The 17,035-nt window shown below is 46.2% G+C and overlaps 4 protein-coding genes across 10 annotated transcripts; all 4 read right to left on the bottom strand.

Moving 5' to 3' along the window:
- Positions 1-442: 442 nt before the first annotated feature.
- Positions 443-3,615, bottom strand: LOC101755484. Of its 7 annotated transcripts, none has more exons than XM_004957800.4 (11): positions 3,407-3,611; positions 2,682-2,706; positions 2,514-2,555; positions 2,248-2,419; positions 2,087-2,173; positions 1,875-2,002; positions 1,704-1,800; positions 1,477-1,554; positions 1,142-1,367; positions 751-974; positions 443-656 (listed from the first exon to the last, which is right to left on the bottom strand). In XM_004957800.4, the coding sequence occupies exons 2-11, from the start codon at positions 2,684-2,686 to the stop codon at positions 618-620; spliced, it is 1,098 nt and encodes a 365-aa protein (XP_004957857.1). In that variant the 5' UTR covers positions 2,687-2,706; positions 3,407-3,611; the 3' UTR covers positions 443-617. The 7 variants fall into 7 exon arrangements, with proteins under 7 accessions (XP_004957857.1, XP_004957858.1, XP_014660127.1 ...); XM_004957801.4 differs by having other exon boundaries at positions 2,248-2,404; XM_014804641.2 differs by having other exon boundaries at positions 2,514-2,565; positions 2,634-2,706; positions 3,407-3,609.
- A 4,634-nt stretch (positions 3,616-8,249) lies between these two features.
- Positions 8,250-11,341, bottom strand: LOC101755078. The gene is made up of 10 exons (XM_004957799.4): positions 11,140-11,341; positions 10,419-10,629; positions 10,135-10,291; positions 9,973-10,059; positions 9,750-9,877; positions 9,548-9,644; positions 9,375-9,452; positions 9,041-9,266; positions 8,727-8,950; positions 8,250-8,621 (listed from the first exon to the last, which is right to left on the bottom strand). Exons 2-10 carry the CDS (start codon positions 10,607-10,609, stop codon positions 8,586-8,588), a joined length of 1,224 nt encoding a protein of 407 aa, XP_004957856.1. The 5' UTR covers positions 10,610-10,629; positions 11,140-11,341; the 3' UTR covers positions 8,250-8,585.
- A 1,136-nt stretch (positions 11,342-12,477) lies between these two features.
- Positions 12,478-15,111, bottom strand: LOC101754664 (reactive Intermediate Deaminase A, chloroplastic). The gene is made up of 6 exons (XM_004957798.4): positions 14,818-15,111; positions 13,709-13,824; positions 13,547-13,591; positions 13,121-13,194; positions 12,987-13,036; positions 12,478-12,823 (listed from the first exon to the last, which is right to left on the bottom strand). The coding sequence occupies exons 1-6, from the start codon at positions 14,975-14,977 to the stop codon at positions 12,729-12,731; spliced, it is 540 nt and encodes a 179-aa protein (XP_004957855.1). The 5' UTR covers positions 14,978-15,111; the 3' UTR covers positions 12,478-12,728.
- Positions 15,112-15,424: 313 nt separating this feature from the next.
- On the bottom strand, positions 15,425-17,014 carry LOC101786540 (probable protein phosphatase 2C 58). Its single transcript, XM_004959646.2, has 4 exons — positions 16,756-17,014; positions 16,403-16,690; positions 15,953-16,277; positions 15,425-15,877 (listed from the first exon to the last, which is right to left on the bottom strand). The coding sequence occupies exons 1-4, from the start codon at positions 16,780-16,782 to the stop codon at positions 15,579-15,581; spliced, it is 939 nt and encodes a 312-aa protein (XP_004959703.1). The 5' UTR covers positions 16,783-17,014; the 3' UTR covers positions 15,425-15,578.
- Positions 17,015-17,035: the final 21 nt, after the last annotated feature.

Raw genomic sequence — 17,035 nt, 5'->3', positions numbered from 1 at the left:
ATGTAACTAACCAAGACATACCGTGACATTAAAATAGAATCAGAGCTCACATGGTCACCCTTTTTTTGTAAAGGAGCACATGGTCATCCTTATGATTATATTTTACCAGCAGTCCTTTTCTTCTACTGAAAATCATAAGTGAGGACTAAAAGTAAGAAGTTTATAATGTGCTTCATACTCAGTCATATTCATATCCATAATAGTGAATTGATAACCGACCATACACTGCCCCCACACTCTTGTCACAGTAGTCCTGACGACAATTTTTTTTCGTTGGAAGGTGATCATGCGAAGCAAAGCACAACCAGAGGAAAAAGTATATTTCATCGACTCACCAAGAGAGAAAGGTCTAGAACCGCCAAATAAGGAACACCCCTTGCTACAAGCTACATTGTGGGCACATGTACAGCTTTCATTTAAAAATATCTTTGTTGACATAAACTTTGGAAAATGTCAATTAAGTTATAGCAGCAAGCATTTATTTCATATCAATTGAGCAGAGAAGTACAAGAACATAATCTAGGCAATATGAAGCAATGGTCACACTAAACATGTGGAGATAAATTTGAGTGCCATAAAGTTGCCAGCCACAGTTCTCCACTCCAGTAGTTGCACACTCACAATTTCATCATCGCACTTGGTTGAAGAACAACACGCTGAAAAGCATTCAAGAACACTCTTTAGAAAATGCGCTAACAAAGATTATTGATGCTAGACGGTGTTTCATCGTGTACACATCAGTGAAGTTACCTTAATTTGCGTCCGGTTGTATGTGTAAGTAACATGGATGAGATCATCCATAGTCTGAATCACTGCAGGATATGAAAATTCCATACCCTTGGTATCCTCCAATGTCATTACTTCATCCCATGTATCACCATCGTTCAAGGAGATTGCAATTTTGAGCGTTCCTCTGCAGAAGGTGTTGTAGGCAAGCAGTACTCTTCCATCCTTCATCTTAACTCCATCAATACCTTCCAGGGGTGAAAAGTGAGAGCTAGCAAAACTCATAAGCATGTCTTATAACTTTCTGAAACATCTAAGCATCTACTGATGGTCGTCACCAGGTATGGTCTTGAAAAACCTTAAAAGTGTTGCATTAAACAGCTACTGAATCATACAGAAAGCTAATTAGGCTCACCAGAATTTGGGTTTGGAAGCTCAGTCTCGTGGACATAACTCCATGTCACACCTTCATCAGCAGAATCGGCCATACAGACACGGCCAATTGTTTCAAATGATCGCAGCAACATTCGAATAGTCCCATTGGCAGTCTGGTAGGGAACTGGCTGAATCACTCCAAGTGGTTCACCTTCTATACATATAGGGCCGTACTTTTGCCATGTCCGGCCTGCATCTTTTGTAACCTTTGTTGATAAAAGGTTGTTAGAACTACGATGCGCTTGCTAGATTTTTTTTCATTAATTTCTCAAAAAGAAAAAAAAACGAGTTCCAAGAGTTCCAGCATATGACTACCTCAAGCCATGCACCCCAAGAATTCCAGCTTTCAACTGATGATCCACATAGCAGGCGACCATCCTCAAGCAAGAAAGGCTGCATTAGAGATATTTCCATTAATCACTTTGTGCATAAAACATAGCATCAAAAAGAAGGGAACAGCGAGCTACTTATTCTACGATCAGCGTTAACAGCTTATTGTATGAGGAAACTGCAAAGCCAAAGGACCACAAATTTAGACATGCCTTGTTCTTGATAGGACCAAGGATACCAGGAGGTAGCTGCTCTCTCTGTGACCAGGTTATACCACCATCCAATGATCTTTTCATGGCACCACTCCACCTGAACAAGTTATGTTCAGCATCAGAATATTACATTCTGAGGTAATAGGACAAAGTCGTAAATAAAGGTCTTACTTCTGGACTTCTTGACCAATCTTGTAAAACAGAAGCAGCTCACGGGAGGGGAGCTGAAACAAAACGGGATTCCACATGGGCACCCCATCTTGTTCATCAGCCACCACTGGAGGATGCCAGCAACCATCCTACAAATGTAACATTCCTAGTAACAACTACTCTTCTAGGTACAGAGAACAAAAGGTTAAGTATATTGGACAGTTTGAACCGACACTATATCTCTGCAACCAGATTTTAACATCTGGAGCGCCTTCACTGGATCCACCAAAATATGCAACCAAAAAATTGTCTTCCTCGATCTGAAAAGTAAAAAAACTCACATATGAGTAACTGCAAGTCCTTTTCAAAATGGAGTTGCATGAAGGCCAAATACCTGTACAATAGTAGAAGCATGGCAACTTTTGAAAAGGGCACCTCCAGCAGGAAATAATAACTCTTCCTTCACAATGCTCCACCCGGACATCACATTTGTAGTCATGTTGATAATGTTTTGGGTGTTTTCTTCCAGCTTTAAACCAACTTTTACCTTGCTGTCAGTCAGGATACTGATAAAGTCCAAGGATGAATCACCAAGCCTATTACGCATAAACAATGAAAGTCTAGTTTCCTGAAGCTGTTGAAAGGCAAAATGTAACTTACTCCTCAATAAGTCCTGAACTGGAGCCGATCCCACTCAATGACCTAGCAGATGCTATGGTGAAGTTAAAATGTTTGTTTTTGGAGAAGATCTTATGTGGTGAGATGGAAATAAAGATGGACCCAGAAAATAGCAGGATGCAGGGTGTAGCGTTTCACACAAATTGTAACCTCATCCAAGCGAGTTCCTACAAGGCTGCAACAGGGTAACATTGAAGACAGGTAAGCATATAGCTGCAGTCCAGAATACTCCACAAAATGGAGTAAAGACCGTGCAAGACAAGAATTACAAAGCAAGACAGCCTTTACGATACCAAGTAGGCAAGTACAACATATCCACTAGCCAAATTTTCAGAATTGCTTCAAGGAACAGATGGCAGACTGCCAGCACTTTCTTTTCTTAGAATTTCAGATAACCCTACGAAAGCCCTCGCAGAAGAAAAAGGGCTATATCCTAGTACTGAAGAAATGAATAGTAACTAACTCCCCATCACATTTTCTTTCTTTTATTTCTTGAAAAAGCCATCACATTTTCTTTAGTAATCAACTCCCCATCACATTACAACTGGCACAAGGAAAAATAACATTTATTTCCTGGGAAGGGAACAAACTTGGCGGAGGGTATCACACATTCTGCCATTCACAGTACCTTATTTCACACTCTGCTCATACCCTCTTCACCACAAAAAGATGAAGAAATGAAGAAATGACTTTTTTTTCATAAGGGGTCCTCCTGCGTAGGCATGGCAGAACTACGGGCAATCCGACAAATATACCACGAATTAACCACATCCATTTGGCCATTTAGACCCACATCATACAGACCCAACCGAAACCGGGTCTATACCCAGATGCCCAATGCTGAATCGACAGGGGGAGAGGGATGACAGACTCACCATTCACCAGAGGGATCGGCGGCGTTCAGCTGCGGCGCCGCGCACGGCTGGCTCGGGCTGGCGGCCCTGCAGCGAGGCGCTCGCTGGCTCCGAGGCCTCGCCACTGCGGGCTGGGGCGGCGGCGTTGACGGACACGGGCGGGGCGCGATGTGGCAGGCTGGCAGCTCGTAGTCGTAACTGCGGGTAGGCCTGCCGCCGGGGACGGGGAAGCCAAATCCAAATAATTATTATTATTCATTTCTTACCCTCCTCAATTCCACCAATATCCAATGAATAATTAATTTTATAATATATATATATACATATCCAATTGATTAATTGTACCCTTCCCATACTATACCCACACTCCCTATTTTAAGTGAATGTAGATTTAGGAAGAAGGTATGAAAATACCAGTGGCAGGCCTAACCACGGATCAGCGGTAAGGACAAGATAGAAATTCTTTCACCTAAAGGCTAATGGACGTCGTCGACGGAATTACATTGCCCGTCTCAAGGATGGTGCGGGCTGGGTTACATCACATGACGATAAAGCAAGGGTGGCCCAAGCCCACTTTTCAGCTGTCATGGGAGAACCAGGGCCTCGGAGACTAGATTTCATTGGGCTTCCATCAACCTCCAACGATTTGACCTTTCGCACTTGGACGCACCGTTTACTGAGGATGAGGTGATCGCAGCCATCAAGCACTCTCCCGTGGATAAAGCGCCAGGGCCTGATGGATACTCAGGCGCCTTCTTCCGAGCATGTTGGCCCATCATCAAAGGAGACATAATGGCCACTCTGCACGCTCTTCACAGCATGCGGAGCCGAAACTTCGAACTGCTCAACACAGCCAACATAGTCCTTGTCCCCAAGAAAACAGGCGCAGATAATGTGACAGATTATAGGCCGATTAGCCTAATACACAGCATTGCAAAGCTCTTCACTAAGATATTAGCCTTGCGGTTAGCCCCTGCTATGACAAACATCATCTCCAAATCACAGAGCGCCTTCATCAAAGGGCGCAACATCCACGATAACTTTATGTATGTGCGCGGAATGGCTAGACGATTTCACCGTAACAAAGTCCCTATGCTTCTTGTGAAACTCGACATCGCCAAGGCCTTCGATTCCGTCCGTTGGGACTACTTACTATCGCTACTGGAGCACTTGGGATTCCCACCAAGGTGGAGGGAATGGATTACTGCAATATGTGCCACGTCCTCATCACAGGTCCTACTAAACGGCATTCCTGGAGCACCGTTTACACACGCACGAGGTCTCCGGCAAGGGGACCCACTTTCCCCTCTGCTCTTCATACTTGCTATTGATCCATTACAATGCTTGCTGCAGCTGGCCATGGAGAACAAATTACTGACCAATATCGGTCGAAACCGCCACCGAATACGGACATCCTTATATGCTGATGATGCTGTCCTCTTCGTTCGGCCGGTCAAAGAGGAGATGGCCAACCTCTCAAAGCTACTGGACCTATTTGGCAAAGTGACTGGCTTGAACTCCAATATCCAAAAATCAACAGTTGTGCCAATCAACTGTGACAACCTTGACCTGGATGATATCCTGCAAGACTTCAACGCGCCAAGAGGAAGTTTCCTGATAAAGTACCTCGGCATCCCACTGACAGTACGGCGCCTACGGAATGTCGACTATCGGCCTCTGATTGACAAGGCAGCTTCCAGATTATCAAGTTGGTGGGGTCGAAACTTGACACATGCAGGGCGGCTAACACTAACAAAATCTGTGCTCTCCTCGCAGCCGATCTACCTCCTCACCGTACTCAATGCTCCCAGAGAGGTGATTGAGGAGCTCGACCGAATCCGTAAGCGCTTTTTCTGGGCTGGGGATCAGGCTCTGACTGGCGGAAAGTGTAAGGTGAATTGGCCAACGGTTGGCCGACCACTGGAACTAGGCGGATTAGGAATCCTTGATTTCCACCTCTTCGCAAGAGCACTTAGACTGCGTTGGCTATGGCAGGAGAAAGTGGACCCAAACAAAGCTTGGGTAGGGCTTCCCATCACATGCTCAGACAAGGATAAGCTGTTGTTTGCTGCTTGCACGACCATTCAACTGGGGGACGGCGCCCGCACATCCTTCTAGCACTCTGCTTGGGCACAAGGAAGACGGCCTAAGGACATTGCACCTAAGATTTTTGCTGCTTCCAGGAAAAAGAATAGGAGGCTAAAAGAAGCCATACGACACCACAATTGGGTGAAGGATCTGAATGTGCTTGAGTGCTTAACAGTGGGCCACCTCCAGGAATTTTCGGAGATATGGACTCTTGCTCAAGAAGTTCACTTGCAACAAGACACAGATGATCAGGTAGCATGGAAGCTGTCACCCTCGGGCCTTTACTCGACAGCATCGGCTTACCGTGCTCAATTTATGGGATCCACATCCTGCAATCTCCGACAACTGATCTGGAAACCGTGGGCACCGCCGAAGTGTAAATTGTTTGCATGGCTAATAATTCGCAACAGAGTATGGACGGCAGACCGACTGGCTACACGAAACTTGCCAAGAAATCAAGTCTGCCCTCTATGTAGGAGTCAGCCTGAGACAGCCCACCACATCCTCGTTGACTGTCGGTATTCTAGACGGATTTGGTCCATGGTGGCCTCCTTGATCTCCTACAATCAAGTCAACCCGAACCAGTGGGCACACACATCAACTGTCAAGGAGTGGTGGACATACATGGGCGCCATGCCGGGAGTTCCTCGAAAAGGACTGCGGTCCCTCCTCCTGCTCGTCTGCTGGCAGTTGTGGCTCGAAAGAAACGCTAGAACGTTCCAAAGAACCGAGCGTCATGCCCATGCTTTGCTATCGCAGATTAGGGATGAAGCCTGTACCTGGAAGAGTGCCGGCGCGAAACACATGGCAGCCTTACTGGAGGGGGTATAGCCTTATACGGTATACGTAGTATAGGCGGGTGCTTCGCTGGCGTCGAGTTTTCCTTTATCTTTGTCTTTAAAATAAATATGTAAATCTCTCATATATTAATAGAAATGGCACAGTCCCTGCCGTTCGTTCAAAAAAAAAGATAGAAATGACGACGCTAAAGATGATCTGAGCTGACGAGGGAGGGTGGGACGTGCGACTGTGGGAGGAGAAGGTGGAGCGTCGCTGTCTGATGGTTTTTTAATGTACATGTTTAACGCACAACAAGCTAATAATAAAAAAAATATGAATTGAATCTTCGAAATGTTCAGTCCAAATAATTCTATGAAGTTTTAGTTTAAGATTACCACTCGCTATCTCATTGCCCACTTTAATTTTTGGTGGAGATATAGGTTTCTCCTCTTGTAGCGCCACAGCCATCCGAGTGGCCAGCGGACTCCACCACTCCTAGAAGCATCTCAGGTGGCACAAGAGCGACCTCCATGTAGGCAGATCTCCTCTGTGGCGATGGCGACTTGGCAAGGCTCGGGCAGCTAGCAGCAGCCGGTGAGGAAGTAGCTTATTGGAGGGGACGTGGGTGAAAGGTGGTGGATGAGGAGTCAACGACGTCATTTCTGTTGCTGAAGGAGAGGCTCTCCCACATGCGGTGCGTCATGGTGGTGGTGGAGGACGATGGAGGATTAGTGAAATCTGGCGGGCGAGAGGAGGAAGAAGGAACCTGATTTTACAAATGTCCCTTTTTATTTTACAAAATACTCCCTAATTTTAGTCGCGATGCGATTATTTTCAGAAAATCCCTAATTTCTCCCTAAATACTCCCTAATTTCTCATCATCTTGCAACAACTGTGAGTGTGTGTTGTGTGATTACAGCACCTTCTGCACTCACTGAAACTCTAAGAGAGACGCACATGTTCCTCTCTCTGTTCACTACAGCAGTACCCGAATCACCACACACCTACATCAGTTGAGTTGAGCTGGCACATGAAGAGCCTGCTTCACTACAGCGACAATCATTGTTTAAACAATAAAACGATCTTCATGTGCCTGCTCAACTCAACTTTGGGAGGGATTGATAACCTCTGCACACAAATATTTTCAGCAGGCACCACTTGTTATCTGAATGTTCAGAGAGGACTGATGTTTAGTTACTGAAATTTTTTACACCTGGCATGCAGAAGCCCATCACCATGTTTCCTCTCCGCGCTATATTTTGTACGACTAGCCCATCATCATGACTCTTGTTTAAATAACACCAGAGGCGTTCCTAGGTCCTAGCTCGTACTAGTTTGCCGACGAACAGAGGATGCGTTAACTGAAATTCATTTCAGAGGACAACAAGGTATTCAGAGGTTCTGAGGTTCAGGTAAACTCACTTCTGCAGATAAACTACCATGAATACATTTGAGAATGGTACTAGAAAACTTGGGCGAGGCATTGCTGCCGCATGGTGATTTTGGCCCAAGAGCTTTAGAATTTGATGATGAGAATAAAATTACAATATATCAGTAGTAGTATTGCATTGGCTGTGTTACGAACAGCAGATTGAGTTGATGCAAAGGCACAAATCTTAGACTTGGGTAAAGACGTGAAGTGCAGATGTGTAAGCTCACTCATCCATTTGACGAACAGAATAGCAATGCCATCGATTTCATCTTCCAAGGGCGAGGTTAAAATGTAGATCAATATGAAGCTAGTATTTCAAAAAGTAGATGTAACAGTAATAGTATGAACTCGTTATATGGAAAAATAGAAGAATATATCCTTTAGTGTCTCATTTTCAATCTGCATGGAGGCAGTAACCTCCGTTGTCCCTGCATGAGCTGTGTCTTTATGATAAAAGTGCAGTCTTGTTTGTTTATAAAGCTACATATGGTGAACTGTCATTGTTCCTGTTTCTCATTACGAGTAATTTTTTTTTGAGTTTTGAAAATTACAAGAAAAATTCAGTTAAGAATGTATGCTGCTTGGTTTGTCATCATACTACAGTTGGTTGATTGCCTGCCACTTAATTTGGCACGTTTCATGGGCATATGACCATCAGAAGTGGCATAGGAGGGAGGACATGCTGCAATAGTCCTCCAAATTCAATATGACAACATTTTTCATACAGACAATATATGCTCATCAGGATCATATGCCCATTTTTTGACTTGAATCTCACGGCATTTTTCATATACACAAACAGATGGATTAATTTGATCTCTGCAGTTACTAGTGCATGGTGGCAAAGATAAGTTTAAGTTCCTGGAAGTTGCAATCCATAATCCTCCCATAGTTGCGGACTCACTTCACCAGGGCACTAGGTTTAATAACAACATGCTGCAAGGCATTCAGGAGTACTCTTTAGAAAATACGGTAATTGACAGAAAACCCACTATTGCTGCGAAGATTGCTGTTTTGTTATGCATGCATTATGGAAATTACCTTAATCTGCGTCCGGTTGTACGTGTATGTCACATGTATGAGGCCATCCATTGTCTGGATCACTGCAGGATATGAGAACTCCATACCACTGGTATCCTCCAAGGTCATCACTTCATTCCAAGAATCACCATCGTTCAAGGAGACCGCAAGTTTTAGCGTTCCTCTGGAGAAGGTGTTGTAGCCAAGCACCACTCTTCCATCCTTCATCTTTACTCCATCAATACCTTCAGATTTCAAGTCCGGAGGCGTAAATAGAGAGGTAGCAAATATTATTCATAAATTCATACGTGTCTTAGAGGCTTAGAGAACTTCACCAGAATTTGGGTTGGGAAGCTCAGTCCCTCGCACAAAACTCCATGTCACACCACCATCAAAGGAATCAGCCATACAGACACGGCCTATTGTCTGAAATGATCGGAGCAGCACACGAATTATCCCATTTGCAGTGCGGTAGGGAACTGGCTGAATCACCCCAAGTGGCTGTCCATCCACATAAATAGGGCCATACTTTCTCCATGTCCGTCCAGCATCTTTCGTAACCTTTGTTGATAAAGAGTTGTCAGAAGCCAGAGCCATTATGCAAGAAACACTGCCTGTTAACTTCTACATCATTTCTCAATGGAAGAACAGAGGGACATATATGGGTACCTCAAGCCATGCACCCCAAGAGTTCCAGCTTTCAACTGATGATCCACATAGTAGGCGACCATCTTCAAGCAAGAAAGGCTGCATTTGACATTTAATTAATTTTACAGAAAAAATAGCATCAGAACTTATGCTATCACGTGATGGAGAGCAAAAGATCACAAATTTAGCCATGCCTTGTTCTTAATTGGACCAAGGATACCAGGTGGTAGTTGCTCTCTTGGTAACCAGGTTATGCCACCATCCAGCGATCTTTTCATGGCACCACTCCACCTGAACGAGTTATATTAGAATCAGATCATCAAAATTCACCTATTTCTTCGGGACAGCTAACTCTATCGGAGATAAAAGGCCAAAGGTTATAAGCAAATGTCATACTTCTGGACTTCTTGACCAATCTTGTAAAAGAGAAGCAGCTCACGAGAGGGAAGCTGAAACAGAACAGGATTCCACATAGGCACCCCGAATTGCTCATCGGCCACTACCGGAGGATGCCAGTGACCACCCTAAAATTGTAAGATTGTTAGTAAAAACTAAAACCTGCTCTTCTAGGTAAAAAAGCAAACAAAAAACTGAAGTATGCTGGATGAATTGAACCCACACTATATCTCTGCAACCAGATTTTGACATCCGGAGCACCTTCCATGGATCCACCAAAATACGCGACCAAAAAATTGCCTTCATCAATCTGGTAAGGCAAAATTCATATGTGAGTGATTGTCATAGCTTATTTAAAATGCTATTGCAACCAAAGGCCATGTACCTGTACAATAGTGGAAGCATGACAGCTATTGAAAGGGGCACTCCCAGCAGGAAATGTAAATTCTTCGTTCACAATGCTCCATCCAGACCTCGCATTTGCAGTAATGTTGGTAATGCTATGAGTGTTCTCTGCCAACCTCTGTCTAGTGTCCACCTTTCTATAATTCAGGTAGCCACAAGCACAATGGTTTAAATCTGAAGCCTATCAAATCATAACCAATATGAAAACAGAAAATAGGTGGTACAGAGCCGCTTCAGGCTGTTGAATCACAAATCAAAACTTACTCCTCAAGAAGTCCTGAATTGACGCCGATCTCATGCAACAACCTAGAGGCCGATATGGTGAAGTTGAAAGGTTTCTTGCTGAGGTGGATCTTATGCGGTGAATCAGAAGTGAAGAAAGCGTAGAAGAGCAGTACACAGGATATAACATTCCATACTAGTTGTAGCTTGTTGGTGCTGTGGATGGTAAGCATTGCCTTACACAGGTGTGTTCCTACAGAGTTGCATTGGGTTAATGTTAAAATAGGCACACACCAAATGTTGAGGCCGGAATTTTCCTTAATCTAAAAAATCAGCCATTCAGTTCCTTCTTTTTCAGAAAAAAAAGAAACGGAATTCTACTTCAGTGAAGGAGGTAGAGTGGGAAATTCCTTTATAATCATACTAAAGAAGCAAAAATCAGTTTCATGCTTGTGTACGCACTCATCTGAAGCATTCCATAATAATATAAAAAAGAATTCCTTGTTACTTACAGGGGAATCGAATGAAGAATATTTTCCTTATTACCTAAAAAAATGGGCGGAAATTATGCTTCTCTTTAATCTTTATGGTTTTCATGTGCTTGCAAACTTATATCTGCGTAGGCACCTGCAGTCTGCAGACCGATAAAACCTGCGCCCCGCCTGCGTAGGCACCGAAATCCGGCAGCGCTGGAACCGTGCGCACCCAAAACCCAAAATGCCCAACCCGGTGCTGAAATAACGGGGCGGATAAGAGGGAGCACCTGCAGTCGGCAGACCAGAGCAATCGGCGGCGTTCAGCTGCGGCCGCCGGCTCGGCTAGTACGCCGTGGCGCTGTGGACTCGTACTGCCGGGCTGGGCAGCAGGCAGCAGCCGACCTGCTGGCTGCTGCTGACTGTGGCAATGGAGTCAGGCGGTGCCGCGGTGGCCAGCCTGAGCTTCTTTGTGCGAAAAAGGAGGAGGCAGGCAGGCAGGCCCCTTCTTCGCAGAGGCGTTATTTATTTTTTTACAAGTTTTTGAAAATCCCCAGAAAAACCCACACATGCAGAGGAAACTGAGATAAAAATTGATAATTCACAAAGAAAGCGATAGTTGCCAATTTCGATATTGGACTTGAAATTATACTCTGCATGTGTCTTTTTTTTTTCCTACGAACTTTCGGAACTCTTAAAATGCTTTAACCTTTTGGTTTTCACGAAATATATAAAGAGGAGACGAGGTTTCCAGTTGATTTCCTCATTTTCAGGTGCTTGAAAACCGTCTTAATTTTCTGCTGCCAACATGTTGCTATCCGCATTTTAAACTTTTTATTAAATGTATGCGGGACTCCCTTTGTTTTGGTTTCAGCACGGACAGCTGGCGATTTATCGAGCAGAAATGTTGCAGCCACGTTGTCGCAAAAGAAAACTTTGATACTCGTACAAGCCAAAAACAAGGGTTATCTTTTGAACAGTTGGGTCATTAGAAAAACATTAGCGTGGATCATTCGGAGAGGTGACTGAGGTCACCGTCACTCAAGCAAAAATAAAGGGCAAAACCTTGTCTTTTGAACAGTAAGGAATCACTAGAGAAATATTAGCATGGATCGCACGGGAAGGTACCCTATACTATAGGGTGCCAGAGTCAAACATCACATCTCGAACCCTGAGCCGCAATATAGATGCTCATTCTAAAGCACCAATGCAATATGAGCTTCTCATTCTCCATTTTAGGGTAATGAAAACACACCTATTGTACCGGGATTACAATAACCTACGTTGTTATTTGGTCTCTCAAACATGAAACCTGATTGTACTTTTCGCATTCTAAATGGGATGCCTAGCTTAACAGATGCATTAGCAGAGCACCCCCTCGCAATCTCCATTGCCGATTCCTACCTTCTGACCTGCCTAGCTCTTTCCCACGAGTACGAGACTCATGCCCAACTCCAAGGCTACAACTTGAATCAGACTAAAAAAAGCAGTAATGATCTGCGCATATATAAGAAAACCCGCACTAAGCCCGATTCGATCTTATGAGCCTAGCAATAGCCCATTGATGCTCTGATGTCATCTTACTCTATTCTAAAGCGTGGAAAATCAAAGTAACAACCACCCAAGAATGCTCTGCTCAAACTCACTAGTGAAACTCACGAAGTGCTGTTGCCAGATCTGCTGTTCAACACAAGCCACTTCATCCAAAGTTTATTATAGCTAGTTTTCGAGACCTGAATTGGTACAATGATTTCGCATGGGTGACACTAAGCACATGTACCATAAATTCCTAAGAGCAATGCATCCCAGGAAAGCGAACAACTACATCGAAAAGGTTGGAATGCTTATTTATGGTTTGATGGGTGGCCAGATGATATGCTTAGAGGGCAGCGATGCACTCAATCTCAATCCTGGCGTTCAGTGGCAGCGCTGCCACTTGGTAGGTTGAGCGGGCAGGCGCAGGAGCTGGGAAATCTGCAGCAAGAATGCAAATATCTTCAGAAAAGAAAAATGATTAAGGATATATGAATCCAGAATTCTGATTATACTATCAGGTAATCTGAGCTAAAGCACTATCACAGCTCCACGACTAAAGAATGGAATGGCATGAGGAAAGGAAACACTAACTCAAACTTACATTTGCCATAGATCTCGTTCACTTTCTTGAAATCCTGCAGATCAGCCAACCTGCAGGTACAAGAACAGAATCACTCCTGAAAATCACAACATTTTGAGCAAAACTGAAGTTCCATGTAAAGAATGTGTACTTACATGATTGTTGTCTTCACCACTGAAGAATAGCTAGCACCACTTGCTTTCAATATTTCGCCCATGTTCTTCATTAACTGTGACAGAATAGAGAGCGTGTTACAGCAGATACACTAGATGACTATTTCTGAATGCAAACTTGCAAAGGCGGCTTATGGTCCTGCAGAATGCCATACAAGGATATTCCATTTCTGCATATACAGATTCAGTATCGAAGTTTTAGAATATTACATATAGTTTCATATAGTGTGAGTGAATGATGACAATTCTTTCCACAGAAGTCTGAAATGCATAGCAATGTTCTTCTTATACCAGATCAATAAATGCTGTGAACAACTCAAAAACTAAGCTGCAAATAATATATAGTAATTCATATTTGGCACTCTGCTCCATCCAGATTTTGCAACACTAAATAATCACAATTTTTACCTGCTCAGTCTGCTCCTCAACGTTTTCAGAGACAAACTTCCCACTCTGAAAACAGAAAGGTATTCCACATTAGTTGTGTCAGTACCTACGACTAGCAAAGTGCCCAATACATACAATGTAGAAAACTGAACAAAATGATAGAACAGCGGTCCAAAAGCAAACCTCAGGATTCAGGCCAAGAACTCCAGAAACAAACACAAGATTGTTTGCTTTGATGGCCTGGGAATAAGGGCCTAGTGCTGCCGGTGCCTTCTCTGTCTGAATAGCCTCCTTTAAAGCTAAACAGAAATTTTTCAAAGCCGTTACTGTAGCATGTGAAATGTACAAAAAGTTCAAACTCTATTTTAGACTTCAATCTATAGAGAGAAGCAAATGCCCTCCAGAGTTGCCATGTGTAGATGACACAACCAATTTTGTTTATTGGCTCAACAGCATAAACTCTTGAGTCGTAAACCATGTTAATCATGGTTTGGGGCTTGTAGTTGTTCTTTAACCCTTAATTTTAAGTTTCAAAATCACAGATGCGCAACTTTTTTTTAGCTTAACTGCATTTATTTGACTGAGCTAAGATTTTTTAGGTGAATTCCCTCTATGCCACTGTGAAATTTCATGGTTTTCAATGACGTATAAGGGTTTACCAAAATTTCTCGATGGCAAAGTGAAAAATTCATCCATTTTAAAGGCATATATAACACTCTTGTAGCCAACTGATACTAGTGAACGGTATCATTGAGCATTAGTGAGAGTAATTTCTAATATAGAGCCATGTATATCCCAAGTTACGAGCCGATACAAGGCACATTGTTCTCAGTATATTCAGCAACCCTAATCTTAGTGATAACAGAAAGTACACCTCTCTGTTTATCTTTCCCTTTTGGAAAATAAAATTATTTATTTATGCTTATTGGCTATTGCTGCTGTCAGACGCACAGCCCAATCAGCAATCTATAACTTTTTTCGCTGGTTAAGGATGACTAAGCTTGCACTTCTCGTTGCATAGTGGAAAACTTTATCGCTTTCTTATGCCCAGAGAAAATGCCAAGCAGCAACAGCATTGCATTCTGCATGGCAGTTTACTTCCATCGATCGACTGCAGCATCATTTCGACCAAATTCGCATGACAAACATGTTTCCCTATGCGAAGAGGTAACCAATCCTCGATTGAGGGAAAATTACAAGCAACCCGCGCGTCTATTGGCGACATTAACAAACCCCCAAGGAGGGCTCTGGTAGAGGGGGGAGAGGGACGGCGAGGGAATCGGGAAGCGTACCGGCCGCGGAGGTCGAGAGGGACGCGGTGACGGGGCCGAAGCGGCGGCCGCGCGCCCCGGCGAAGGAGAGGGAGGCGGCGGCGCCGAGCCTGACGGGGACGGGCGCCGATGCCGGGGAGGCGGCGGCGAACCTGGAGACGGCGGCGGCGCTCCACGCCATGGCTAGAACCCTACTACCACCAACCGCGAGCGAGCGAGCACGGGCGACTGGCGAGGCGAGGGGCGGATTTTGTCGCGAGATGGATGGCCCGATCACGAGCACGAACCCCTCTGCTGCTGCTACTAGTAGTGTGGCGTGGCGACTGGCGAGCGCGGAGGATTTTGCTCGCTCGCTTGCGGGTGGAGAGGAATTCCGCTTTCATGTGACGCTTACGGAATGAGCAGTCCTAAATGGGCCATGGCGGCCGCTAAAATCGTTTGCTACGCCGGTCTGGGCCGGGCCGCGAGGGAAAACCAGCACGGCTGGCGTTCGAAATGCGACTCCTCCAATGCTCTCTGAGAAATTGCACACGTGGAGTTCTGCAGTAAGTGGATTAATAAACAGTAGAAGAGATTGAACATTCAAAGTTTCAAACATTGCACTATTCAACAAAAAAAAAGCGTTCAATCAAATATAAAAAAAATCAAACATTGCAAACCCAGGAAACCATCGAACAAGGAAGGAATAGTCTAGCCTAGTTGCACGATGCTAGTGGCAGTGGCAGCAGTACCCTACCATCCATCCAAGCTAACGTGCATCGATCGTGCCCATGAAGACTAGCCTAATGCAAGCGCACGACGATGCATGAGATGTCGTCCTTGCTGCCCCGGCGCACGGCCTCGTCGACGAGCCTGACCGCCGCATCGCGGGCGTCCCCGGCGGCCTCCCTGCCGGCCTCGTCCACCGCCTCCTGGTTCGACATCACCTTCCAGAGCCCGTCGCTGGCCAGGACCACGAGCTCCGCGCCCTCGCCGACGTCCTCGATGCACACGTCCGGGTCCGAGCTGATGTGCTCCTTGATCGCCCCGTCCCCGAACGCGCGCGACATGGCCAGCTGCGCGTCCACGCGGGGCACGTCTCCTGCAACGATGAGCAGCTTGATCACACCATGAACGACGGCGGCGACAACCACAGCTGATCGATCGTGGGACTTACCGTGGATCTCGGTGACGAAGCCGCCGCGGCTCTCGACGGCGCTGCGCTCCCGGAGCGGCTCGTGGTCCACGGACAGCTGCCTGGCCGCGCCCGCGGCGTCGCGCAGCACGGCGCGGGAGTCGCCCACGTTGGCCACCACCAGCGTCTCGCCGTTGATCAGGATCACCGTCACCGCCGTCGACCCGCCGCGCTGCCGCCGGCCCTTCCTCCCCTCGCCGCCGCCGCCGTCGTCGTCCGACTTCTTCATCTTGAGCACCTTCTGGTCCGTCCGGTGGTACGCGCGCCGGATCGACTCCATCGGGTCCGTCCAGAAGTCCAAGTCCGGCTGCCGCGCGCGGCGAGCCACGGGCATGTCAGTCTCACACGCGCGCGTCACAGTGGGAAAATAAAAGCAAAGGATCTGAACGAAATGTGGTGTGCCATATGCCCATATGCATATGTGTCACGTACCTCGTTGAGGATGTTGTCGAAGAGGTGCTCGCTGAGGTAGGTGGCGACGTCGGCGCCGGAGTGGCCGTCGAAGACGGCGAAGAGGCCGACCTCGTTGCCGTCGTCGAGCTGCCGGAACTCGGCCACGTGGCGGTCCTCCATGCCGTGCGGCATCCGGCCCTCCACCAGGTGGAAGCCGTACGTCACCTTGCGGCTCCCCGACGACGCGCGGCTCTTGCCTCTCCCCGTCTCGCGCACCGCCTGCGCCTGCGCCGCCTGTTCGCCGCCGCCGCTCCCCTCTTCTCCGACCTGACAGTACGAGAACACTCACGAATTATATTGCCTCATTTATGCATGCGAAAATCGGATCTTACGTTGAGTTGCTGCAGGGACGACGCCATTGGTCGTCGCCGATCAGCTCTTGCTCGAGCCCGAGTTCTTCACGGTCGCCGGAGCGGTAACATCTGCTGCATTGTTTTACCTCGCCGTCTCCGGTTTATTTATACAGAGGCGCCGCTGGAGTTGTGAATGTCGTGGGGGCGGCGCCGGGCGACACGTACGCGCTCCGCCGCGGTCGTGGAGGCGCCTCGTCGGAGCACCTGGCGGCCAGCCTCGTGAAGTGGCTTGGGTTTGGGCCTGGGCGGTCGCTTGCTG

Source organism: Setaria italica, chromosome II (genome assembly GCF_000263155.2).
Source record: "Setaria italica strain Yugu1 chromosome II, Setaria_italica_v2.0, whole genome shotgun sequence".
Lineage (NCBI taxonomy): Eukaryota > Viridiplantae > Streptophyta > Magnoliopsida > Poales > Poaceae > Setaria > Setaria italica.
This window is presented reverse-complemented; position numbering and strand designations above follow the sequence as displayed.

Coding starts and splice junctions, on each gene's coding strand:
- LOC101755078 (XM_004957799.4), bottom strand. CDS start 10,609: ATGCTTACCATCCACAGCACCAACAAGCTACAACTAGTATGGAATGTT. Junction 9,878..9,972: donor TCTGGTTGCAGAGATATAGT/GTGGGTTCAATT, acceptor TTACAATTTTAG/GGTGGTCACTGGCATCCTCC. Junction 9,453..9,547: donor TTGGTCCAATTAAGAACAAG/GCATGGCTAAAT, acceptor TGTCAAATGCAG/CCTTTCTTGCTTGAAGATGG.
- LOC101754664 (XM_004957798.4), bottom strand. CDS start 14,977: ATGGCGTGGAGCGCCGCCGCCGTCTCCAGGTTCGCCGCCGCCTCCCCG. Junction 13,825..14,817: donor CCTCTCGACCTCCGCGGCCG/GTACGCTTCCCG, acceptor ATTTCTGTTTAG/CTTTAAAGGAGGCTATTCAG. Junction 13,037..13,120: donor GTGGTGAAGACAACAATCAT/GTAAGTACACAT, acceptor TTGTACCTGCAG/GTTGGCTGATCTGCAGGATT.
- LOC101755484 (XM_004957800.4), bottom strand. Junction 2,174..2,247: donor ATGCTTCTACTATTGTACAG/GTATTTGGCCTT, acceptor TTTACTTTTCAG/ATCGAGGAAGACAATTTTTT. Junction 1,801..1,874: donor ATTGGTCAAGAAGTCCAGAA/GTAAGACCTTTA, acceptor TAACTTGTTCAG/GTGGAGTGGTGCCATGAAAA.
- LOC101786540 (XM_004959646.2), bottom strand. CDS start 16,782: ATGGCGTCGTCCCTGCAGCAACTCAAC. Junction 16,278..16,402: donor TCGACAACATCCTCAACGAG/GTACGTGACACA, acceptor CGCGCGCGGCAG/CCGGACTTGGACTTCTGGAC. Junction 15,878..15,952: donor CTTCGTCACCGAGATCCACG/GTAAGTCCCACG, acceptor TCATCGTTGCAG/GAGACGTGCCCCGCGTGGAC.